We start from the raw sequence: 25986 nt of genomic DNA on the forward strand, positions 1-25986 counted from the left end.
GCTAACACGGTGAAACCCCGTCTCTACTAAAAAGTACAAAAAACTAGCCGGGCGACGTGGCAGGCGCCTGTAGTCCCAGCTACTCGGGAGGCTGAGGCAGGAGAATGGCGGGAACCCGGGAGGCGGAGCTTGCAGTGAGCTGAGATCTGGCCACTGCACTCCAGCCTGGGCGACAGAGCGAGATTCCGTCTCAAAAAAAAAAAAAAAGAAAGAAATTGGATAGTTGTCACTCTTCTGTTCAAGATCTAGTTAACTAGCCAGACACACCTGTGAACCGAGTCTCTGATACAGCTCTGACCTCATCGTCCACGATGCCCGAACTTGCCTCACTCCACCACACCTGCCCCTCTGCTGCTGCATGGCTGCCCCAAGCACAATTCTTTTTTGTGGCCTTTGAGCTGCCAAGGGTGCTCTTCCCCAGATTAAGGGTGCGTGCTTCCAGTTCCCTGACATCTCTGCTTCAATCCAAGGCTTTCCCTACCCACCCAATAGCTTCCTTCAACCCACATGCTGCCTCTCATCACCACAGTTGTTTCCACTGCATTTACCACCATCTGATACACAATATGTTTACTGGTTCATCACATGCCCCACCCCAAATAGAAAGTAAGCACCACCAGGGCAAAAATCTGGAATCACTGCTATAGACCCTGGAGACCACAAAACTGTGCCTGCACCGGGCATAAAGGAGGTATAAGCTCCGGAGGCAGACAACAGGGGTCAAAGGCAAACACTGCCACCAGCTAACAGGCTGACCTCAGACAAGTACACCCCAACTTTCTTGCCTCAGATTCCCCATATGCAAAACAGAGATGCTGACAGTACCTGTCACCTTGAGCTTTTGTGAAAACTAATATATCTCTAAGTCAAGAAAATATAAACAAAGAGTTGAAATACAATGTGAAAGATCGGTGTAACCAGATGAAAAAACCGATATCCTACAATTAAAAATATACATATTCCACCCACATGTTTAGGTACTAGTTATACAACTCACCAATGGGCCGGGCGTGGTGGCTCATGCCTGTAATTCCAGCACTTTGGGAGGCCAAGGTGGGAGGATCACGAGGTCAAGAGATCGAGACCATCCTGGCCAACACGGTGAAACCCTGTGTCTACTAAAAATATAAAAACTAGCTGGGTGTGGTGGCATGTGCCTGTAGTCCTAGCTACTCGAGAGCCTGAGGCAGGAGAATCACTTGAAGGCAACATAGGGAGACCCCATCTCAAAATAAATAAATTTAAAAGAAGAACAATGAAATAGCCATAGCAGCTTAAACCAATAATCAGTTTTATTTTTTCTGATGTGAGAGAAGTCTGGAAGTCCAGGGCTGGTGCAGACACTCAAAGACGCCACGGGGAAGGCCAGGGTCACTGTGAGCTTTCTGCAGTCACTTCCTTAGACTGTGGCTTTCATCCGCACGGTCGTAAGGTGGATCTTCCAATACTAGGTACTGGATCTCTTTGCAAGGTGAAAAGTAGGGGGTAAAGCAAAGAACAAAACATACGGGGAGGAATTCAGGTTTAAGAATGACCCCTGTTCAAGAGCTTTCTCAGAAGCCCACGTGGGGACATCTGCTGATCTGTCAGTGGCCAGGGCTGTGGGACATGGATGGTACTAGCTGCAAGAAAACCTGTAAGAGATTTTTTAAAATTTAGATTAGCACACTTTACTAATCTGACAGAACCTGGATTCTCTTGATAATGGAAAAAGATAAGAGTGGATACCAGGGAAGCCACTAGAAGTATCTGTCACTCTTGGCTGGACAGCAGGCTGCAAACATGCCACCACTTCATGGAGGCATCGTGCTCTGGTCACAATCCGTGTGCATCAGGTACCAGTAACAAACCGGTACTGAGAAGTAGCCCCATGTCACACAGATCTAAATATGCCATTGGTCAAGGGCATTGTCCAAAAGGAAATTAGGATGTTATCAAGGATGAAGCTATAGTAAAAATACTATATACAAACCTTTCTTGATGAGGCTTAAGGGTTATTTAGAGGAGTGTAACCTTAAAAATAAAGACGAAAAATTTATGAGCAGGACTCCGTTTTCATGATGAGAGAGTACGCGCAATCCCGTATTCATCAGAAAATCTCGCTGGGGCTTCTCTCGGGGCTCGGTTTCCATGACGAAAGAGTAAGTGCAATCCCGTATTCACTGGAAAATCTCGCTGGGGCTTCTCTCCCAGTGAGAATGTTCACATGCACCAGTGAGGGGACCATGGCTGGAATCATTTCCACATAGGAATTATCAGCGCTAATTGTATTTTAAAAGTTTTGTAAAAGAATTTCTCCTAGCGTAAGTGCTCACAAGATTCATAAAAACAGAGGGGTTGCTGCAGGCAGTAATTGAGGAATGACTGCATGATTATTTTCAAGCTCAGCAACAGTGACGTTCGGGGGCACGAATTCTTCGTTGTGGGGGGCTCCTGTGCGCTGAAGGGGACTTAGCAGCATCCTGATGTCTTCTTACTACAAGTCAGGAGTATCTTCCCCCGGTTCTAACCACCAAAAATGTCTCTAGACATTGCCAAATGACGCCTGGACAGCCAAATCGCCGCCCGGCTGAGAACCCATGCTGTAGACCAAGGGTCGGCCAGGTTTTTCTGGAAAGGGGCAGATGACAGGAAGTAGTTCAGACTTCACTGGTCACAAATGTTCTCTGTCACACATTCTTCCTCCTTAAAGGTGGAACCACTATTGTTAGCTGGCAAACCATACGGAGACAGGCAGCTGGCCGTGGTTTGCGGCCCGTTCATGACCTTCCCACGTTCCTTACTTGACTGATTTCTCTCTTCAGTGTGATTTCCGTCATGAGGACTCCAGTGAGACTAGGAAGGGGTTCCCCAGCCACTGCATTTACAGAGATGCTCCTAGTGTGCTTATTATTACTCATGGACCCAGAAGGCTAGAAGTGGTCTGAAGTCATTTTGACATTAAATGCCAAGCTGGGATTTTGACATTAAATGCCAAGCTGCCATTAAGTCCTCCCGTGTTTGTTAAGAGCCGAATGTACCCTGAGGGCTTCTCCTTGCTACAGACGTACATTTTCACCCCCAGCGTGAGTTCTCACAAACCTCTTATGGGATGAGAACGCCTCGTCTTCCCACAGTTTTTACAGGAATCGGACTTCTCCCAAGTTCCGTGGATTCTTTTGCACCCAGTAAGGTGCGAGCTCACAGAGGCTTCCTCTTGCACCCACGAGGTCTGTTTCTGGTCTGAGTCATCCTGTGTCTTTAAAGCAGGCGCGCTCACTGGAGCCTTTTCCACACGGACGACACAAAGAGCTTCTCTCCCCGGTGAGTCTTCACGTGGCTCCTGAGGGATGAGTGGTCGCTGAAGGCTTTCCCGCAGACAAGGCATTCGTAGGGCTTCTCCCCAGTGTGGATCCGCCTGTGCACGTTCAGGTTGGAGCCTATGCTGAAGGCCTTCCCACAGTGATCGCATTCGTACGGTTTCTCCCCCGTGTGGCTTCGCATGTGCGTCTTCAGCGTTGACTGGTTCCTGAAGGCCTTGCCACACTGCCTACACTCAACGCGTTTCTTCACCAGGTGAATGCTCATGTGCCTCCGCCGGGATAAATAGTCACCGAAGACTTTCCCGCAGGCGGCGCATTCGTAGCGTCTCTCCTGCGTGTGTATCTTCCTGTGTGCGGTGAGGTTGGAACTCGCGCTGAAGGCTTTCCCGCAGAGATCGCACCCGTATGGTTTCTCTCCAGTGTGAGAGTTCATGTGAGTCTTAAGGATGGACTGGTTTCGGAAGGTCTTCCCGCACTGCCGACATTCCACGGGTTTCTTGACGATGTGAGTTCTCATGTGTTTCCTCCGGGACACGAGGTCGCCAAAGGATTTCCCGCATTCTTTACATTCGTAGGTCTTCTCCACCATGTGGTTCTTCTTGTGCAAATTAAAGTTCGACTTCCAGCGGAAGGCTTTGCCGCACTGCGTGCACGCGTAGGGCTTCTCCCCCGTGTGATTCCGCACGTGCTCTTTGAGGTGGGAGGGATGCTGGAAAGCCTTCCCACAGTCGTGACACTCGTAGGGCCTCTCTCCGGTGTGGGTTCTCTTGTGTGCAATGAGGTGGCAGCTCCGGCCGTACGCCTTCCCGCACTGATCGCACTTGTAAGGCCTCTCGCCAGTGTGGACTCTCATGTGGATTTTCAGGGCCGAGAGGGTCCGGAATGCATTTCCACACTGACTGCAGTCAAAGGGCTTCTCTTTGAGGTGAGTTCTTGCGTGGCTTCTAAGGGCTGAAGGGTCGTTGAAGGCTTTCCCGCAGTCGCTGCACTCGTAAGGCTTCTCCCCCGTGTGGATTCTCCTGTGCCGTGTGAGGGACGCGCTCGTGGTGAAGGCTTTTTGGCACTGATGACATTCGTGCATTTTTCTCCCGTCGTACATGCTCACGTGCTGAGTGAGGTGCGGCCTGCCCTTGAACGCTACCCCGTAGTCGCGGCGGTGATAGGGCCTCTTGCCAGCGTGCCTTCCCATTGGCTGAGTGAGATGAGGGCCCATGCCGAAGACTTCCAACAAGTGAGCGTATTCGGTGGACTTCTCTGCAAGACCGGCTCTTTCCTGTTGGTTAAGACGTGAGTGTTAAGGCAATTCTCATATTCATTATAACCCTAAGCGTCATCCCCACATACACTGCTGTGAACAGATAGAAGCGCATTACTATGACTAGAGCTGTCACCATCTGCCGGGCGGACATGTTGTCCCTACCCCGTTTGAGCTCCATCAAAGACAACAGGTGAATGCCAGGCCACAAGGCACCACGTATGTTACTTTTTGTTCTGTTTTTTGTTTGTTTGTTTGTTTTGAGATGGAGTCTCGCTCTGTCGCCCAGGCTGGAGTGCAGTGGCGCAATCTTGGCTCACTGCAGCTCCGCCTCCCGGGTTCACGCCATTCTCCTGTCTCCTGAGTATCTGGGACTACAGGGGCCCACCACCGCGCCCAGCTAATTTTTTGTATTGTTAGTGGAGACGGGGTTTCACTGTGTTAGCCAGGATGGTCTCACTCTCCTGACCTCGTGATCCACCCGCCTCAGCCTCCCAAAGTGCTGGGATTACAGGCGTAAGCCACCGCGCCCGGCCCACGTATGTTACTTTTTCAAAGCTTTTGGCGTATGGCATTTCTTCACTGTTTAAGATTGAATTGACCCTGGGTGCGGTGGCTCCAGCCTGGCATCCCAGCACTTTGGAAGGCTAAGGCAGGTGGACCACCTGGGGTCAGGAGTTCAAGACCAGCCTGGGTAACATGGTGAAACCCCATCTCTACTAAAAATACAAAAATTAGCCAGGCATGGTGGTGCGCACCTGTAATCCCAGCTACTCGGGAGGGTGGCACAGGAGAATCACTTGAGCCTGAAAGGTAGAGATTGCAGTGAGCTGAGATGGTGCCATTGCACTCCAGCCTGGGTGACAAGAGCAAGACTCTGTCTCAAAAAACAAACAAACAAGAAAAACACACTGAATTGAGGCTGCGTGTGGTGGCTCAAGTCTATAATCCCAGCACTTTGGGAGACCAACGCAGGTAGATCGCTTGAGGCCAGGAGTTCAAGACCAGCCTGGGCAACATGGTGAAATCCTATCTCTGCGAAAGATAGAAAAATTAGCCAAGTGTGGTGGCACACACCTATAGTCCCAGCTGCTCAGGAGGCTGAGGTGGGAGGATGGCTTGAGCCTGGGGGGCAGAGGTTGCAGTGAGCCAAGATGGTGCCACTGTACTCCAGCCTGGGCAACAAGAGCGAGACTCTTTCTGCCCCCCCAAAAATAAATAAACACCACCAAAACTGAATTGATATGTAAGTGTACAACATAAATATAAAATAAAACAAAAACTGCATTGAGCCCCAACACTCAATATCTGAGACATAGCTATAAAAATCTTTGCTCAGAGGCACTTTAGGTGAAGTAGTCTGTTAGGTTTAGGGTTGTCCCCAACTTGGTAATACCCAATGTCTCCGAAACACAGTTTCCTCTGAGGAAAGCTGCTTGCCCTGGTGTTTGAACTGCTTTTCTAACCTAGGCTGCCCCAGTCTCCTCAGATGTGGAAGGAAGATCCAGATGATCCCAAGGAAATCTTACCATTGTCACACCACTGGGCGTTTCCTTCCCAAAAATATCTTCCATAAGAAGTGACCACTTGGTTTTAGATGGAGTCTCCCAATCTGAAACAAATTGGAAAAGTATTAATTTGTTGGAAAAGGAAAATGGTGGGATGACGGTACAATGACACATGGATTTCTTGGCAGATCCTAGGGCTATGTAAGGAAAAGTGATGCAAAAGCAATTGTTAAAAAATCTGGTCATATGAGATACTTGGCAATGCCAGGGGTAGAAATTTAAGTCAATTCAGGCCTGGCGCGATGGCTCATGCCTGTAATCCCAGAACTTTGGGAGGATGAGGCGGGTGGATCACCTGAGGTCAGGTTTTCGAGACCAGCCTGGCCAACGTGGTGAAACCCCATCTCTACTAATAATACTAAAATTATCTGGGCATGGTGGCGTCATGCCTGTAGTCCCAGCTACTCTGGAGGCTGAGGCACGAGAATCACTTGAACCTAGGAGGCAGAGATTGCAGTGAGCTGAGATCACGCCACTGCACTCCAGCCTGGCAACAGAGTGAGACTCTGTCTCAAAAAAAAAAAAAAAAAAAAAAAGAAATTTAAGGCAATTCAGATAGATGTTGATAATGACAGAAAGAGGATGATCAGGAACATCAAATATGAAAGAATGGGACAAAGAGCCCCATGATGGGAATGTGCAAGTCAAAGATGAAGGAGTGTGTGGACCAAAAGATTTGTCAGAGAATGGATGGGCAAAAAGAGGGAAAGAACCTCTCTCAGCTTCCCTGGATGACACTCCCTAACCTACCTCCCTCCACCCCAGTCACTGAATAGAGGTAGAGTCACAGCACCGCTGTTCGCCTGGGGCTCGCTCACCTGCACAAGCGCCCTGGTGAGTGCCCCTCTCCTCTGTCCTCGGCTCCTCCTCCTGCTCCAAGTGTGAGATGAGGCTGGGTTTGCCGACCTGATACCCTGCACTCACGGGAAAGACACAGGTTGAGGGAGGGCCGTGCAGAGGACAACCACTTCCATTAGCCTGGGCTCAACACTTGGGTCTTCGGTGTTCTGAGGGTGGACAAGTCTGACTTAGGAGCAGCAAAGTGGTGGTGCCAAAATTTCTAAGGGATACAGTAAAAGGTTTTGATTGATAGAAAACAAAACCGCAGGCTAGGCATGGTGGCTCGTGCCTGTAGCCAGGAGTTCAAGATCAGTCTGGGCAACACAGTGAGACTCCTTCATCACCAAAAATTAAAAAAAAAAAAAAAAAAAAAATGAAATAGGAAATAAGATCACAAATACCCACACACTGATCCTCTAAAAGAGTGGGGATTTCGTATCTCAGAAGCCCATGCCCAAGCTCAGACACGCACCGAGAACCCCCAAGGTCCCTGCGATGGACGGGCCTCAATACCCAGGAGAGGACCCATGAGCATGGGTGCTGGGGCTGCTTGTTCACGGCTGTGTTCTGAACCCCTGCATTGTTCCTGGGTCCCAGAACATACTCAAACAAAAACATCTAATTCATGAATGAATACGTGGAGAAATGGCACTGGCCTTACCCAGTGAAGTGAGGTTGCTGTAGTTCTCCAGCATTACATCTTTGTACAGTTTTCTCTGAGAAGAATCCAGCAAGGGCCACTCCTTCTCGGTGAAGTCCACGGCGACATCTTGGAAAGTCACCGATTCCTGAAACGCCACACAAACTTGGGGTCAGCAAGGAACCAGCCTAATGGTGTTCGTGGTAAGATGGCTGAGGCTGAAGACCGGGCATGAGAGACCCAACACAGAATTTCCCAGATGGCCTGCTACGGGGCTCAACATTTCCTCCAGGCGACAGTCCTCAGACATCCTCTCTCCCTGATGAGGCCGTCTCGTCCTGTCCCGTCGCTTCAAATGCAACCCTGACAAGGGACTCATCTCCCTCCGCTTCTAACCCACTCCGAGAGCTTTTCGCTTTATTTCCCCCTGTCTCTGGGGTTGAGCATGGGCCTGAGCATTTTGCAAGCAGGAGGGAGACAGGTGCTACATAAATCACTTCCCCTGACTTCCCCAACACCAAGACAGCCCCAGTATTCGTTGGCTCTCTCTTGGGCCCCGTTCTGGCATCCATCGCCTGAGACGAAGCTCTGAAAGAATTCCAGCGTGCACTGGTGGGGTGTTTTAGGAAGTGCCTCTCCTGCTCTAGGGACCCAGAGATCTTAGTGCACCTGAGAACCAACACTGGGCGTGTGAGGCTCCAGACCACTGCACGCAAACAGGTCCAAATTCTGGGGACAGGAACGGTCTTTTGAAGAAAGAGGAAATTCTGACTCCTGGAGACAGGTGGAGTCCTGGGTGGACGTGGCTGGAGGAGAAAAGAGGGTTCATGAGAATCAGAGCCCGCCCTGCCTCATAATACAACACTTGCAAACCAGGAAACTGCTCCACACTGACTCTGAGTGTTTATATCCTCAATCCTCTCTCTCTCTTCCTCCCCCCACCTCTCTTGCACACATCAGTTTCATAACAAGTCAGAGCAGCCCTGTTCCACCAAAAACAGAAAGAGGGTGGTGGGCTACGTACTCCTAAGAAGTGACACAGTCCCAGCCCAGGAGTGAAGAAATAGGCAAGCTCTGAGAGCTAGTTGTGACCTTGCTGAAGTTGATCAAAATAATAAATGGGATAACGCAGGGTTACCCATTACCTGCATCCTCGTCACGCATCAATGACACAGACACTCCCCCGCCCCCAGACCCACCAAGACCCTCAGCAGACACAGTCACCGGGGTGGTTGCTGGGGCTCTGTTCCCACCCCTTTTCCACTCGCCCATCCTCTCCCAGAAGCCCTCTATGGTGCACGTATCTTGCACCCCATCAAGTGGCAGGGGCCTCTTACGTTCACTTTCTCAGGGCATGCACTGACCCAAGAACTTACCAAATGTGGGGGACAGAGCTGCCATCCTCAGAGAATGGCGGTCAATTTGCCTGAGCAGGGCACCGGGACAACCAGGAAGCTACTCTCTTGCTCTCACGTGACTCTCCAAGCTGGCATCTGTAGCAAATGAAAGAACACTGCGAGTAGTCAAAGGCTATCTGTCTCTCCTGCTCACCGAAGAAAACTCCCAGTTTTGTTTTTTGGCATTTCCTCTTTTGAGCAGCAAGAGCTGCCTGATCCTGGACTTTTATCTTACTTGGGTAAACTTTCCCAGCAATGTGGTGGGGGGACAGCCCCTGATCTGCTGTAAGTGGGTTCAGAATTACTCTTCCTAAGTGATTTGCCACCAGGCACGACTCTGTGAAACCCCCTTGCTCGTTAAACACTCTGGTCCTAGACTTCTGCTCTTCCTTTACCTTCAAGGCCTGCGATCACTTAGGACGGCTCTATCCATGAAGATGGTCCACCCAGGACCAACCATGAGTTCCAAACTCCAATGCCCTTTGCACCCACATTCCACACCAATATATACATCCTTGGGCCACGGCCTGGACGGCATCATCACTAGAGTCAGCCTCACCTCACAGGCAATGGTTTGGAAATCTGCTCTCTGGGCAAAGTCTCCCATGCAACCTTCTTCTCACATCAACTCTCTCGCTTCAGAGATTCGCGGCCACCTATGCTTCTGCCAACTTGCTCCCTAATGTCCACCTCCTCCACTCACTGAATCTGAATTTAAAAATCTTTTGAGATGAATCAGACACTTATAAATTCATACAGAACATTTTCAGTGAGCTATGATCATGTACTCCAGCCTGGGCAATAGAGTGAGATTCTGTCTCTAAAAACAGAAAAAATAAAAAGAAAAAATAAAAACAAAAAAAAGAAAAAAGAAAAATGAACAGTGAACAGTGAACCACGGATTGGGAAAAAATATCTGCAATGCATACACCTGAAAAAGAATTCATGTTCAGATTAAAGAACTCCTACACAGGAGTGCAAAAGGCTTATTGGAAAAAATAAAAAGAACTCCTTCAAAACAGCAAGAAAAAAAGAACATCGACCCAACAAAAGGGGCAAACGACTTTAATTCATAAACAGACATTTCACAAAACCAGTAAGAATCACATCCAAGGGTGCTGAACCTCACAGTAATTAGAGAAATGCACATTAAAACTAGAGCGGCCAAAATAAAAAAGACAACCAATACGAAATGCTGCTGAGTTTGGGACACACTGGTAACTCTCATATCCCGATGGTGGGACTGTGAAATAGTTCAACTGCTTTGGAAAACACTTTGGCAGTTTTTTTTTCTTCTTCTGAGACGGAGTCTTGCTCAGTCGCCCAGGCTGGAGTGCAGTGGTGTGATCTCGGCTCACTGCAAGCTCCGCCTGCCGGGTTCACACCATTCTCCTGCCTCAGCCTCCCGAGTAGCTGGGACTACAGGTGCCTGCCACCACACCCGACTAATTTTTTTTGTATTTTTAGTAGAGACGGGGTTTCACCGTGTTAGCCAGGATGGTCTCGATCTCCTGACCTCGTGATCCACCCGCCTCAGCCTCCCAAAGTGCTGGGATTACAGGTGTGAGCCACCGCACCCGGCCCACTTTGGCAGTTTTTAACAAGCACACCATCTGTCTGACCCACCAATTCTGCTCCTAGATATTTATGTAAGAGAAATTTCAAACAATTTATATCCACAAAGACTCATACAAAAATGTCTGTGTTAGTCTGATTCCTAACAGCCAAACACCGTAAACGATCTAAACATCTATCAACCAGATAATGGAAATACAAATTGCAATATGTTTACAGAATGGAATACTACTCAGCAATAAAAAGAAACTATGCAGACACACAACATGGAGAAATCCCTACGATGCTGGCCCAAAGAAGCTGAACACACAAGAAATGCTCTGATTGCAATAATATGATGTCCATGATGGCAAAACGTATTTAAGTTGATAGGATTGAAAAAAACAAAACAAAAACAAGACTGCTTCATTGGAGGATCACAAGACAGGGATAGACTGAAAGAAGCAAAGGGAACTTTCTAGGGTGATAAAATGTTATTTATTTTCAGATATACAGTGTACACAATTGTCAAAAATCCAAACTGATCACCTAAGACAGACCAGTGCATTTTCTTGAACATATATTAAACGCTGCTTAAAAAAAAGAAAAAAAAAATGAGGCTTTCTTACCTTCTTGCTTCTAGTTATTTAAATATTCTTCTCACAACTGATCTATGACCTCCTCCTTTCCTTCTATGACAGACAAACAGATGTCTGCCCTCCCTTCTTGAGGCAATTCTTTCAAATCTGCTCCAGGCCCATCCCCTTCTCTGGACCCTCGCACTACCTGGCTCTCCTTTACTTTCAGCCTCATTTCTCTCCTGCTAGACAATTTCCCATGCATGGACACGTGCTCAAGTCTATCCCATCTTGAAACCAAGGCCTGCCCTGTCTCCCCTTAGTGCCCCCTTCCAAGCAAAAACTTAGGAGCAGTTTATATTCACCATCTCCCAATTCAGTACACCTAGCATCTACTACCATCATCCCCATCCTCACAGAAAATACAATTTATTCCTGTGTCAGTGAATCCAGTAAATGCACTTCAGTCTTAGATTCTCACCAAAATTTGGTATCTATTTACTTTGAGAATAATTCTCTATTCTCGGCTCCTTTACAACTGTCTCCTGGTTCTTTCCCTGCTTCTCTGGATCATCTGACCAGAGGTCCTCTTTCACCACTAAAGGCTGATTCCACTCAAGAGCCACCATTCCTCTGCATGCCTCATGCTTTGCCCAGGTAATCACACCCACTCATTTAACTTGAATCCCCATCTCTAACACTTAAGTTCCAGCAGGAACTTGACATTGTATTCCCTTTGCCTAGGAAAAGCCACCAGTAAGACATCTCATACAATAACCAGTTCCAGTCAGGTGCAGTGGCTCCCGCCTGTAATCCCAGCACTTTGGGAGGCCGAGGTGGGTGGATCACCTGAGGTCAAGAGTTCGAGACCAGTCTGACCAACATAGAGAAACCCCGTCTCTACTAAAAATGCAAAAAATTAGTTGGGCATGGTGGCACATGACTGTAATCCCAGCTACTTGGGAGGCTAGGGCAGGAGAATCACTTGAAACAGGGAGGTGGAGGTTGAGGTGAGCCGAGATCACACCATTGCACTCTAGCCTGGGCAACAAAGCGAGACTCTGTCTCAAAAACAAAACAAAACAAAAACAAACAAACAAAAAACCAACAACAAAAAAAACACACACAAAAAAACTACCTTGATACACTAAAACTAGGGAAAGCAAAAGTAAAGACATAAAGATTAAAGCAGAGATAAATGAAATAGAGAACAGATGGAGAATTAATGAAAACAAAAGTTGGTTCTTTCAAAAAGATCAACAAAAGTGACAAAACTACAGCTAGAATTACTAACAAAAAAAGATGCAAGTAACTAAAATCATCAGTGGAAGTGGGACATTACTACCGACCTTACAGAAATTGAAAGGGTTGTAAGAGAATGCCATGAACAATTATGCACCAACACATTAGATTATCTACACTAGCAGTGTGCACTTTATTTCCATTATTATTACATTGTAATATATGGTAAAATAATTATACAACTCACCATAATGTAGAATCAGTGAAAGCCCTGAGTGTGTTTTCCTGAAACTAGATGGTCCCATCTGGAGGTGATGGGAGACACTGACAGATCATCAGGCATTAGATTTTCATAAGCAGTGTGTAATCTAGATCCCTCACATGTGCAGTGCACAATAGGGTTTGCACTCCTATGAGAATCTAATGCTGCTGCCGATCTGACAGGAGGTGGAGTTCAGGTGGTAATGTGAGCAATGGGGAGCTGCTGTAAATACAGATGAAGCTTCACTCACTTGCCCTCCGTTCACCTCCTGCTGCAGGGCCTGGTTCTTAAAAGGCCAGGGACCGGTACCCATCTGTGGCCCAGGGCTTGGGGACCACTGCTCTAGATGTATCAAATTCCTTGAAACATACCCAAACAAGCTCTAGAAGAAAAAGAAAATTGAGAGACCTATAACAAGAGACTGAGTCAGTCATCAAAAGCCATTAAATAAAAAGTCCAGGACCACCAGGCGCGGTGGCTCACACCTGTAATCCAGCACTTTGGGAGGCCCAGACGGGCAGATCACCTGAGGTCAGGAGTTCGAGACCAGCTGGGCCAACATGGTGAAACCCCGTCTCTACTAAAAATACAAAAATTAGCTGGGCGTGGTGCCAGGCGCCTGTAAGCCCAGCTACTCAGGAGGCTGAGGCAGAAGAATCACTTGAACCTGAGAGGTGGAGGTTGCAGTGTGCTGAGATCACACCATTGTACTCCAGCCTGGGGGACAAGAACAAGACTTCTCTCAGAGAAAAAAAAAAAAAAAAAAAAAAAAAAAGTCCAGGACCAAGTGGCTTCACTGGCAAACCCTACCAAACATTTAGAATTAACGTCAAGAACATTATCAAGAAAGTGAATGAGACACAGAATGGTAGAAAATATTTGGAAATCATGTATGTGATAGGGATTTAGTACCATTATAAACTCAACAACAAAGATAATCCAATAAAAAAGTGTGCAGGGGACTGGAACAGAACAGACATTTCTTCAAATATATACAAATGAACTGTAAACACATGAAAAGACGATTAACAGCATCAGTCATTAAGGATATAACATCAAAACCACAATAAATTGGCGAGTTATGGTGGCCCACACCTCGGGAGGGGTTTTAATTTGCTTTGTATGAGCTTGTCTCCTCTGTGCGGTTTCCGCTGCGACTCGCATAACTGCACTGAGGTAAGAACCCTGATGCTACTACTTTAACATCTGACTCAGGTCAATAATCAATATCTCTACTTTGAAACATTACCAGGGTTATAACAATCTTTCTCGACATCAATGAATACTTCTGCTATTGGAATTGTTTTAGATACTCAGAAACATTTCAAAACAATAATATATGAAGTGTGTTTTAATGTACAAACTCTGCTTTGGGGATTCATTATTCAACACCAAATTTGAGTTTGGGCCAACTCGAAGATGCATGACGCTTTCTTTCTTTTTACAAAGCCCTTTCCCGGTCATTGTGCCTTTAGGTTCCAACACTGAATCACTGCTGAGGAGGGGGAGAGAGGGTGACAGAGGCTCAGTCACTGAGGCACAGTATCTCCATCCTCACCTCCCATTCATTCATTCATGCTCAACTAACAAGCTTCTGCAGGTCCCATTCCACCTCTCCCCACCAACATTAATGCCAATTCTACAGATAACAACATGTGTAGTGTTTACGGCGTACAAGGTACGAGACATTCTCCTGAGTCTTTCCAGGGCCACTCCTATTTAATCCTCGCAACCTCCCAGAATTATTCTCAAGTACCCAGAGAATAAGGCACCAAGGGACCGAGTCACTTGGTTAAGGTCATAGGTGGAAGTTGTGAACCCGGCAGATGCGACTGCAGAGCCACATCTTGTTGCCTCTCAAAATGACCTATGTCACCTATACAGTCCCCTACGTGGGAACCCTTGACAGCACATCTTGACCCTTCCTCTGCCTGACCTCCTGACACACGACCTTGCTCACTATGAATCTATCTCCCTCTTTCTGGGATGCCACTGCTCTTGCAGCTGTGGGTCCCAGGCTGTCCTCACATCTCCGGTTGCTCTTTTGAAGACTCTGGCTTGAGATCCCTCCTCTGCCTAGCCCCTAAAGGTCAGGGTTCCCCTGGGCCCCTTCTCCCCGATCTCCCACGGGTCCATATTGTGAAACACCCCCCAACCTTTGGGGGTGCTGACACCAAGGTTCTGATTGAGCTTCTGTGAAGGTCTACTTGTCCCTGAGGCCTCAGGTGACTCCCCTTTGATGCAAGCCCACAGTTCTGCCCCTTCCCCTCTAAGAGTGGGTTCATCAAAACTCAGTTTTCTCGGCTGGGCGCAGTGGCTCATGCCTGTAATCCCAACACTTTGGGAGGCTGAGGCAGGCGAATCACCTGAGGTCAGGAATTCGAGGCCAGCCTGTCCAGCACGGCAAAACCCCGTCTCTATTAAAAATACAAAACTTAGCTGGGCATGGTGGTGGGTGCCTGTAATCCCAGCTACTCGGGAGGCTGAGGCAGGAGAATCGCTTGAACCCAGGAGGCAGAGGCTGCAGTGAACTGAGATCGCGCCATTGCACTCCAGCCTGGGTGACAGAGTGAGACTCTGTCTCAAAACAAAACAAAACAAAACAAAACACTCAGTTTTCTCAACTGGAAACTGAAGACTTCAATATAGGGCTATGTATGGAACTCTATGGGGCTCAGTAAACAAACATTCACTCTAAAATGCCATCATCATTACAATAAAATGACCACTGATGATTTCACAATTACTTAACAGAATTGTTCATTTGCAGCGGGTGCCACTCTCCGCTCCTTGACACCTGCCCCACCCAGAATGACTCAGAGTGAGTGGCAGCCAGGTGGCTACTTAGTATCCCTACTACAACAGTCAACAGGACCCCACACTAAACACCTACAACTGTGCTGTCGCCAGCCTCCCCACATTGATGGCAGCTCCAGCCTCCCAGGGGCTCAAGTCAAAAGCCTTGCTCGTCATCACCTTCGACTTTCCTCTTTCTTTTCTGTACTCCACATCTGCATTGCCAGTAAATCCTGCCAGCTTTATCTTTAAAACTTAATCCAAAAATCTGGTTGCTTCTCACCACCTACACTGCTACTGCCTTGGCATAAGGCATTGCTTCTCTTCTAGAACATTCCAGCCACTTCCTAACTGGTCTCCTGGCTGCTGTCCCTGACTTCCCTTAGCTTCCATGGCAGTCGTAACTTTATGGGTAAAATGTAGATCACATCGCTCCTCTGTTCAAGATCCTCTGACGGTGTCCCATCTCACTCAGACCAAGGGCCCAGGTCCCTGCCGCCTCACTCACAACTCCCTCTGCCACCGGACCCTCACCCAAGCCACGCAAGCCTCACTGCTGTGCATCAGTGCACAGCCATTCCCCCGCCAGCCATGCTCCCACCTCAGGGTCTTTGCACCTGCTGCTTCACTGCTTGAAACGTTTCCCGCACATTCTCAGTGTGCCGGGCCGCCTCCCATCCTTCAGATCTTTATTCAACTTTCCCGGTCCTGATCTGGCATTCACTGACCACTCTTTTCTTTTTTAAGAGATGGAGTCTCGCTCTGTCGCCCAGGCTGGAGGGCAGTGGTGCAATCTCAGCTCACTGCAACCTGCACCTCCTGGGTTCAAGTGATTCTCCCACCTTAGCCTCCCAAGTAGCTGGGACTACAGGTGTGCTCCACTGTGTCCGGCTAATTTTTGTACTTTTAGTAGAGACAGGGTTTCACCATGTTGGCCAGGCTGGTCCTGAACTCCTGACCTCAAATGATCCACCCGCTTTGGCGCCTTGGCCACTCTTTAAAATGCAAATCCCTTCTTTCAATCCCAGCTCTCCACTCCTTTTCCTTTTCCCCAAAGCACTAATCTCCAAGTAATATTCTGTGTAAGATTAGGCTCTATTTTTTACTGCAAAAACAGACAAGCCCAAATCTCAAGGACTCAATACAATGGAAAGTTTATGCCTTGCTCATGTCACTTGTTCAACCCAGGCTGGTGTCAAAAGTTTTCCTGCTGCTCAAGGATGCCACTTGTCTCTGAACCAGCTGACACCCTTAGCCATCTTGGTCACAGATGATGAGCAGGAAGCTGGACAACTATGCATTCTGTCGTCTATATTTTGACCCTGAAGCACTCGCAGCCCACTGGCCAGAACTAGTCACATGCCCCTGCCAGCTCCAAGGATCCTGGGAAATGTAGGACAGCATACAGAACACTGGGTAAGCATTATTATCCCTCTGCTGTCTCCTCCATGCACACTACGTAGTTTACTTGTTTTGATTTCCTGTGTGCCCAACTAAAAAATACATTCCAGGTAAGTAGGGACTTTTTACTTTGCTGCTATTTTGTTCACCATTCCAGTGCCTGATATAAATAAGACAATAAGTAGGGAATGAAAGAATGAATGGATGATGAGCAAGCTGATCTACATTTGCCTTCATACTGAGACAGCCACCCAGGGGATGCCACCTTGGGAGGACCATAAAGGAGGGGCCTATGGAATGTAGGGGGTCTGGGATCTCCTCAGAAGGTCCTGTGAAATTAAACAGTAACCCAGGTACTAGGACACAGTCCTATGGCTTAGCCCAACACCCTGGGGCCAACATCCACCACCATCCTCCAGGAGGGACAAGGTGCCCAGAGGGCTGGAGCTTAGAGAGTGCACCCACATCAATTAAAAGCCTGTGGAACCTTGTCGATATTTTGCAATGATGCAAACCAGAGCTCAGAGTGGAGCTTCTGGCCAATTTCTCACCTGGGTGATTCTATCACTTTCAGGGGTTGTCAGTGCTGGGTGATGGTGTATTAGTCCATTCTTGCACTGCGATAAAGAAATACTTGAGACTGGGTAATTTATAAGAAAAGAGGTTTAATTGGCTCACAGTTCTACAGGCTCTACAGGAAGCATAGTGGTATCTGCTTCTGGGGAGGTCTCAGGAAGCTTCCAATCATAGAAGGCAAAAGGGAAGCAGGAAAGGCACATGGTGAAGCAGGAGCAAGAGAGCAAGGGGCAGGGGCGGGAAGGTGCCACACACTTTTAAATGACCGGATCTCAGGAGAACTCATTCACTATCATGAGGACAGTACCAAGGGGGATGGTGCCAAACCATTCATGAGAAATCCACCCCCATAATCCAAATCGCCTCCCACCAAGCCCCACCTCCAACACTGGGAATTACATTTCCATATGAGATTTGGGTGGGGATACACATCCAAACTGTATCAGAGTCTCAAAGAACTGGTGGCCCTGAATACAAAGGAAGCAGGAAGATTTCAGCATCTAGGTGACCCCAGCAGGATGTGGAGCAGGGAGTCTAGAACAGCTGTAGGATCTATGAACTCAGAGACGTTGTGCCCCGTTTCTACATGATAAATGAAACAAAACCAGGATCATCAGAATGCTGTCACCATGGATAAGTTAGAATGGACAGGTTAATTTTTCAGAGCTGTTGGGGTTGCTTAATTTCTCCTTTGATTTTCTTTACAGCATGGTAAAGCAGTTCTATTTTTCTATTTCTACACATCTTACTCTATTCTCATTGGCATCTGTTTTTCTCAGCAGAGCCAGGACTGGGATGAGGCAACCAAGGCTGCTAGACAAGAGTGTGGTATTTAAGGAGGTATTTCCAGTGTCAGACAAACACCACGTTGGCTCAGAGCGAGTGGCTCCCTATCTCTGCACTCACAAACCTCACCTTGCTCCAGCCCTACTCCTCCGTTTTAGAAGATCTGCCTCTTCCATCAAGTTTGTGGTCCAAAACAAACGTTGCCCAAAACTGTTCCATTATGAGCTCTCTCGTGACCATAATTCTCCCAATATTTGATTTTATCCCCATATTCGACTTAATCCCAGTATCCCAGGATATTCAGAATTTGCAGATGTAAATATTGTAGAGAGAATAATTCTTTTGTTACTTTTACTGACTGATATTTCTGCCCTTGCTAGAACTATTTCTACCACTGCTATTCATGTAAATATAGGCCCAGAGCGGTGGCTCATGCCTGTAATCTCAGCACTTTGGGAGGCTGAGGCGGGCAGATCATTTGAAGTCAGGAGTTCAAGACCGGCCTGGCCAACATGGTGAAACTCCATTTCTACTAAAAATACAAAAAAATTAGCCGGGCATGGTGGCACACGCCTGTAGTCCCAGTTACTTGGGAGGCTGAGGTGGAAGGATCGCTTGAACCTTACAGGTGGAGGTTGCAGTGAGCCAAGATCATGCCACTGCATTTCCAGCCTGGGTGACAGACATGAGACTCTGTCTTAAAATATATATATATATATATACACACACACACACACACAAAAATACATATATATTTTTATGTATATATTTTATACATATATATATATAGAGAGAGAGAAGGCAACAAAGGTTGTGAGAACATCATATGCCATTTTCTTGGTCCAGAAATGCGTTACAGTAGTAAATCAACATACCCTCCTTTCAACCAGCTAGATGAGATGTCCCAGGGGGTGGGGAGCAGGGTAGGAATTCTGTTTCCAACAAGCAACCTAGGAGCCCCAATTAAACCTTCCACGCATAACTATTTCAAATGCAACACAAAGTACAGACAGATGATATGTTTCAAATTCATGTGCTGGCAAGAAATTAACATTCAGAAAATTAAAAATTTATGATTTCTAAAGGGCAATTACAATCGCTAAAATAAAAGCAAAATGGAAACCTACAACAAAAGCCCTAAGTAAATGGCTTTTAGTTTACACACAGACACTAATAATAATAATAATAATAATCATAATAATTTGTTTCTTAAATATTGGCTGCTGCATAAGCGTCCCCTGGAGCACTTTAAGTAACTCTGACACCCAGATCATATCTCAGTTCAATTAAGTAAGTCTCTTTGGGCCGGGCGCGGTGGCTCAAGCCTGTAATCCCAGCACTTTGGGAGGCCGAGACGGGCGGATCACGAGGTCAGGAGATCGAGACCATCCTGGCTAACATGGTGAAACCCCGTCTCTATTAAGAAATACAAAAAACTAGCCGGGCGAGGTGGTGGCGCCTGTAGTCCCAGCTACTCGGGAGGCTGAGGCTGGAGAATGGCGTGAACCCGGGAGGCGGAGCTTGCAGTGAGCTGAGATCCGGCCACTGCACTCCAGCCCAGGCGACAGAGCGAGACTCCATCTCAAAAAAAAAAAAAAAAAAAAAAAAGTAAGTCTCTTTGGGGGTGGGCTGATGTATTAGTACTTTAGCAAACTCTAAATAAAATTTTTACGAAAGCTGAAGTTTAAAAGCTAGTTGTAGCAATAAATGCAAGGGAAGCACAGAAAAAGAGTTGAGGAACACAAATACAGCTAAGAACCATGCAGGGGCAGAAGATAAAGAATTGAACCATTTCTAACTGGAGTTACAGATGAGAGACAGGGAAGGAGCCTAGGCAATTACTGAAAAATATAGTGGCTGTAGAGTTTTCATTTTGGAAGGAAAATATAAACAGATTGAAGAGAGATAAAATCTTAGGCACAATGAACCAGATAATGGTAAAAAGAATATCTTAACAGCAGCCAGAGGAAAAAAAGGCAAGTTACCTTTTAAGCAATAATTCTCAAACTTTAAGTTACATCAGAGTCACCTGGAGGTCTTCTTAAAACACTGTAAATATCTCTCTATTAAGAAACAAAGCAAGCCTGGGCATGGTGGCTCACACCTGTAATCCCAGCACGCTGGGAGGCCAAGGCAGGTGGATCACTTGCACACAGGAGTTCAAGACCAGCCTGGGCAATGTAGCAAGACCCTATCTCAAAACAAAACAAAACAAAAAACTCACAATTCTAGGCCCCATCCCCAGGTTTCTGATTCAAAAGATCTGGGGTGTAGGGTCAATGAGTATGTATTTCTTTTTTTTTTTTGAGACGGAGTCTTGCTCTGTCACCCAGGCTGGAGTGCAGTGGCGCGATCTCGGCTCACTGCAACCTCCACCTCCCGGGTTCACGCCATTCTCCTGCCTCAGCCTCCTGAGTAACTGGGACTACAGGCACCCACCACCGCGCTCGGCTAATTTTTTGTATTTTTAGTAGAGACAGGGTTTCACCGTGTTAGCCAGGATGGTCTCGATCTCCTGACCTCATGATCCACCTGCCTTGGCCTCCCAAAGTGGTGGGATTACAGGCGTGAGCCACCGCACCCGGCCTATGAGTATGTATTTCTAACAAGTTCCCAGGTGATGCTGATGCTGCCGGTAAGGAGACTACCCCCGCAAGAAACACAGCTTGGCCAACATGGTGAAACCCTGTCTTTACTAAAAATACAAAAATTAGCTGGGTGTGGTGGCGTGCGCCTATAATACCAGCGACTTCGGTAGGCTGAGGCAGAAGCATTGCTGGAACCCAAGAGGCAGAGGCTGCAGTGAGACAAGATCACGCCATTGCACTCCAGCCTGGGCAATAAGAGCGAGACTCTGTCTTGTGGGCCGGGGGGAGGGGGGAAGAAAAAGAAACATTAGACTGACAGCTGACTTCTCATCATTAACAGTGGAAGCCAGAAGATTATGGAACATCTTCATAGTTCTGAAATAAAATATAAAATTCTATTACCACCAAAAATGTCCATTGAGAAAGAAGGAAAAACATGGAGAAAGAGGAAAAGAGGTGTTTTCTGAGCACCAAAAAACAAAGTTCCTAAGGAACAAAGTTCCTGCGGGCTTGCAACCCACAGAAAAGAGACATCATAAAGACATATGTCAGGGAGAAAGAAGTAATTAAAGAATGAAAGCAAAGAGTGGAAGAATTACACCAAAACGTGCAAGAACCAAGTAAAGTGCTCAAAGTGACAAAAGTGTGAGTATAATGTAACAAGAAATGATGGTATGCAATAGCAATAATAATTTCTTCCGAGGTTTAAAAAAAGAACTCAATATGTGCAACTATGATATATCAATAAAAAAAGAAAGAAAATGCATAAGAAAACCATGTAAATCAGGAGAGTAAGATATATGCGAATCTAGATTTAATGAACAAGCATGGGTAACAACTGTTTAGAACAACCACTGAAAAAATAGAGTAAATTAAAAATGTACAGAAAATAAAAAAGGAGAATGACAAAAATACACAAAGGAAGCTAGAGAAAAGAAAAAATAGAAGACAAACGTAAAATACAGAAGATGTTAATGGAATAAATGCTTTAACTAAAATACTAATATTCACAGAATAGATTAATCCAATTATATGCTATGTACAAGAGACATCTAAAATATAAGAATACAATAAGAGCCGGGTGCGGTGGCTGTAATCCCAGTGCTTTGGGAGGCCAAGGCAGGTGGATCACCTGAGGTCAGGAGTTTGAGACCAGCCTGACCAATGTGATGAAACCCCATCTCTACTGAAAATACAAAGATTAGCTGGGCGTAGTGCCATGTGCCTGTAATTCCAGCTACTCGGGAGGCTGAGACAGGAGAATCACTTGAACCCAGGAGGTGGAGGTTGCAATGAGCTGAGATCATGCCATTGCACTCCAGCCTGGGCAACAAGAGCAAAACTCCACCTCAAAAAAGAAGAAGAAGAAGAAAAAAAGAACATAATAAGAATGGAAATAAATGGATATATAAGGCAAGTTAAAAAAAAAAATGCTGGTTTGAATGTCAGTATCAGACAGAATAGATTAAGGCAAAAGGGCTCATAGAGAAAAATGAAGTATTACATAATAAAAAGTTATAAATCCAGAAAGAGGTGTGTCTGTGTGTGTGTGTGTGTGTGTACAAAACACAGCCTCAAAAAAATGAAAACACGAAAATTAAAAAAGAAAAAGGGGAACAGAACTCTAAGGAGAAATGGATGAAGCCACCACCAGAGCTCTCACAAATCCAGTTCAAGCAGGCAATTCAATAAGTACATGAAGATTGAACATGATGAAACAGCATTTCCTAACTATAAAATCCAACCACTCATGGGGCCATGTTTGTCTCAGAAAATGCTTGACCACAGAGCAATGCAGATGGCAAACAATGACCAAAAGATAACCAGAAAAAAAGTCACAAATGAAAAGTAAAAGAAAAAATTCTAAATCCGCATGCCAAAGAAGCCATATTTCATATTTAGAATTAAAATACAATAAAGTATGATACTGCAATTCTTTGGGATGTGACAGGCATTCAACATAAGAAACTAGAAAGAAACATCCCAAAAAGGAAGCAAACGATAACAATCAGAAAGTTATAAAATAGAAAACATATATATCATAAAGTGGTTCAATCAAGCCAGAAGTTCTTTAAGAAGGAAACTGACAACATTCTGACGGAATTTATTTTTGTAAAGAGCAACATATAATTATTACAAATAAAAAAGTGGATAACATTACAAATGTAGCAAGCAGTAAAAATATGAGTATGTTATGAACAACTTTGACTATACAATTTAAACCTCAGATGGAATAAATAAATTCCTAAAGAAATTTTACTCATCATAACACCACAAAAAACCTGAATGCCCCACAACCTTTAAAAGAACAGAAACAATAGCTTTAAAACTTTCCACCAAGAAAACTCCAGACCCAAATGGTTTTTCCAGGTACTACTCCCGTTCTAAGTAACAAATGATTCTATCCTTATGCAAAACATTCCAGAGTTTAGAAAACAGAACACTCCTCATTTTATGAGGCTGGCATAAATCCGAAACAGAAAAGGAAAATTTCACTCAAGCATAGATCCAAAAACACCAAAGTATTAGCAAACCGAAGCCAAAAGTAACAAATAGTAACATGTCCTTTCCAAATTATTTACCAATACAAATTCAATGTCACAAGAGAAAATCAATTGGTTTAATTTGCCACACTATAGGATAAAAAACAAAATTATATTATTCACTCATTCATTCATGACACATCAGGACTGAGTGCCATCATTCAAGGTACTCGAAATGTATCAATAAACAGATACAAAAGTATCAATACAGATTTTGTATCAAACAGGTACAAAATGTATCAATAAACATCAAAAAACAGATACATAATGGCAAAAAACAAAACAAAACAAAAAAAAACGTTAAAACCCTGCAGCAATTCACAAGAAAAACTCAAGTAGGAAAAGGGAGCTTCCTTTGCCTAATAAAAACTCTTCCAAAGAAAAGCCTTCGCAGACACAAATGACAATTCCCTTTTAGATCAGAAAAAACCCAGGTCGCCTAGAGTGTGCCATCCAGACTCCAGTCAATGATAATGGAAGTCCCCCCAAAAAATAAAAAAAGACAATTTATCTTCCGTATAAGTATTTATATTTTCGTTTTGAATTGTACAGTTTCCTTGTCTACGAAGAACATCCAACAAACTACACAGAAGTTATTTTCTGAGCACCAAAAAACAAAGTTCTTAAGAATAAATAACAAAAACAACCTAAATCCTTTTTGCAGGTACTTATAAAACTTTACTGAGCCGGACATGGTGGCTCTCTCCTGTAATACAGCACTTTGGGAGGCCGAGGCGGGTGGATCACCTGAGATTAGGAGATCGAGACCATCCTGACCAACAGGTTGAAACCCCATCTCTACTAAAAATACAAAAATTAGCTGGGCGTGGTGGCGGGCGCCTGTAATCCCAGCTACTCGGGAGGCTGAGGCAGGAGAACCGCTTGAACCAGGGAGACAGAGGTTGCAGTGAGCCGAGATTGTCATTGCACTCCAGTCTGGGCTACAAGGGTGAGACTCCGTCTCAAACAGAAAGAAAAAAAAAAAAACTTTATTGAAAGGCATGTAAATTAATGATGTAAATCAATTAACTGCAGCTCAATGGCATAAAAATGACAATATTATCAAAGTTCAAATATAGATTCACCACAACTTGAAAACAAAGGCCCAGTATATGGGAATTTGGTGAACTGACTAGAATTTAAGCCATGACACTCCTGAGAAAGAATGGCTAGGTGTAAGTACTTCATCCACAAGATATTTAGAAATCTCTAAATTACAAAGTTGTGCTTGCATCAATATGGAAAAACATTGTTTCCAAAAATACTGAAGCGGCTGAGTTCATTCACAAATAATTACCAAAATTAGGAAATATATTTTCTGGAAAAGATGTATAAGCAGTCAAATCCACGGAGAAAGTATTGGTGGGAGAGGAGGATGCAGTTTAGCAGAAGCACACAGCTTTCTGAGATTTAATAATCTCTTTCTTGGCCTGGTTTGTAGATTCGCTTTACTGTTGGCCTTTTAAGTGTGTGTAAGAGTGTGTGTGTGTGTAATCGTACTTTTTTTGCATGTATGTCCTATTTTCCAGTGTTAAAATATTTGCACAGGAAAGGACACACCACAAAACAAGACGGTAAAATTCAATGGAGAATATTAATAATCACGATAAGTATAACTGGACTAACTCTCAAGTTAATTAACAAAATGTTGAACTGAATAGTAAATCTACGAATAGGCTATTTGCAAGAGAGTCCACTAAAATTAAAATAAATAAAAAAGTCCAACCGGAAGGACTTAAAAATACAAAAGGTACTCAAGGTAAGTGCTCAAAAGAACACCTGTGTGCTGACATTCACGAGATAAAATCGACTACAGCGCAGAAAGAAGGTGATTTCTCCTCGCGATGTCCAAATCCTGACGCCCCCCAATCTTCTGAACTGCCCCTAAACTCTTGAACTCACTTTAGCCGGGCTTTTCCGCCCCCACCAGAGACTCAGGGCTTTTCTGGATCAGGTGACCAATGCCTGTCTCATCACTAGCTGCAGTGGTCCAATTTCATCTTTCGCGTCCCCAGCGTTTCATATCGCTGATCGCGAGATCTAAACGCACCCCTCGTCTGGCTGCCGAGCTCCTTAGCCCCCGACCCTCGTACCCCCTTAGTCCTCACCGCCAGATAGGCCTCCCGTGACCCCAGGAACTGAGGGGGAAAAAGGTTAAGGAAAGCAGGGCTTACACGACTGGGAGTAGGATCGGGGGAGCAGAGGTGACGGAAGCTGCCGCCGATGCGAAGAGAAGTTCATACGGCAGGTCCAGTCTGGCGCGGGGACGCGAGAGGTCCCCAACAGGCCGAAATAATTCGCCGCGGACCCCTCCTTGGCCCATGTGTCTTGGGGCAATCGACTCCACAGAGTAATGGCTTCCGCTTCACTGCCGCCTTCCAACTCTCGCGGGACTTCATTGGCTGCGTCTAATACGGAAGCAGGGGCGGAGAGGATGCTGGGAATTGTAGTTCCGAAGCTTGGATTGGCATGGCAGTCGTACCCGGGTGGAATCTGACGGTCCAGCATATTTCTCCAATTTCTACTCAAGACTCAAATTCTCAGCCACAACCCACAGCATTTTGTAGCCATCATAGTGGTAAAAGTTGAATCAGGCACGAATTGTCATCTACATGACACAACTGCGGGACATTTGCATGATGAGCAGAATATTTGCAT

The 25986-nt window shown here is 45.7% G+C and overlaps 1 protein-coding gene across 2 annotated transcripts; it reads right to left on the bottom strand.

Moving 5' to 3' along the window:
• Positions 1–1269: 1269 nt before the first annotated feature.
• Positions 1270–25721, bottom strand: ZNF317 (zinc finger protein 317). 2 transcript variants are annotated; one of them, XM_003914822.5, is made up of 7 exons: positions 25503–25721; positions 8982–9098; positions 8275–8411; positions 7627–7753; positions 6944–7039; positions 6087–6169; positions 1270–4575 (listed from the first exon to the last, which is right to left on the bottom strand). In XM_003914822.5, exons 2-7 carry the CDS (start codon positions 9004–9006, stop codon positions 3256–3258), a joined length of 1788 nt encoding a protein of 595 aa, XP_003914871.1. In that variant the 5' UTR covers positions 9007–9098; positions 25503–25721; the 3' UTR covers positions 1270–3255. The 2 variants fall into 2 exon arrangements, with proteins under 2 accessions (XP_003914871.1, XP_003914872.1); XM_003914823.5 differs by lacking the exon at positions 6944–7039.
• Between the last annotated feature and the right edge of the window lie 265 nt (positions 25722–25986).

Source organism: Papio anubis, chromosome 20 (assembly GCF_008728515.1).
Source record: "Papio anubis isolate 15944 chromosome 20, Panubis1.0, whole genome shotgun sequence".
Lineage (NCBI taxonomy): Eukaryota > Metazoa > Chordata > Mammalia > Primates > Cercopithecidae > Papio > Papio anubis.

Bases quoted from the DNA above. Each gene is read 5' to 3' on its own strand.
- ZNF317 (XM_003914822.5), bottom strand. From the start codon at position 9,006: ATGGCAGCTCTGTCCCCCACATTTG. The intron at 7,040-7,626 runs GTAAGGCCAGTG...CCGTGAGTGCAG, and splicing joins CAGCAACCTCACTTCACTGG to GGTATCAGGTCGGCAAACCC. The intron at 6,170-6,943 runs GTGAGCGAGCCC...AATTTGTTTCAG, and splicing joins TCACCAGGGCGCTTGTGCAG to ATTGGGAGACTCCATCTAAA.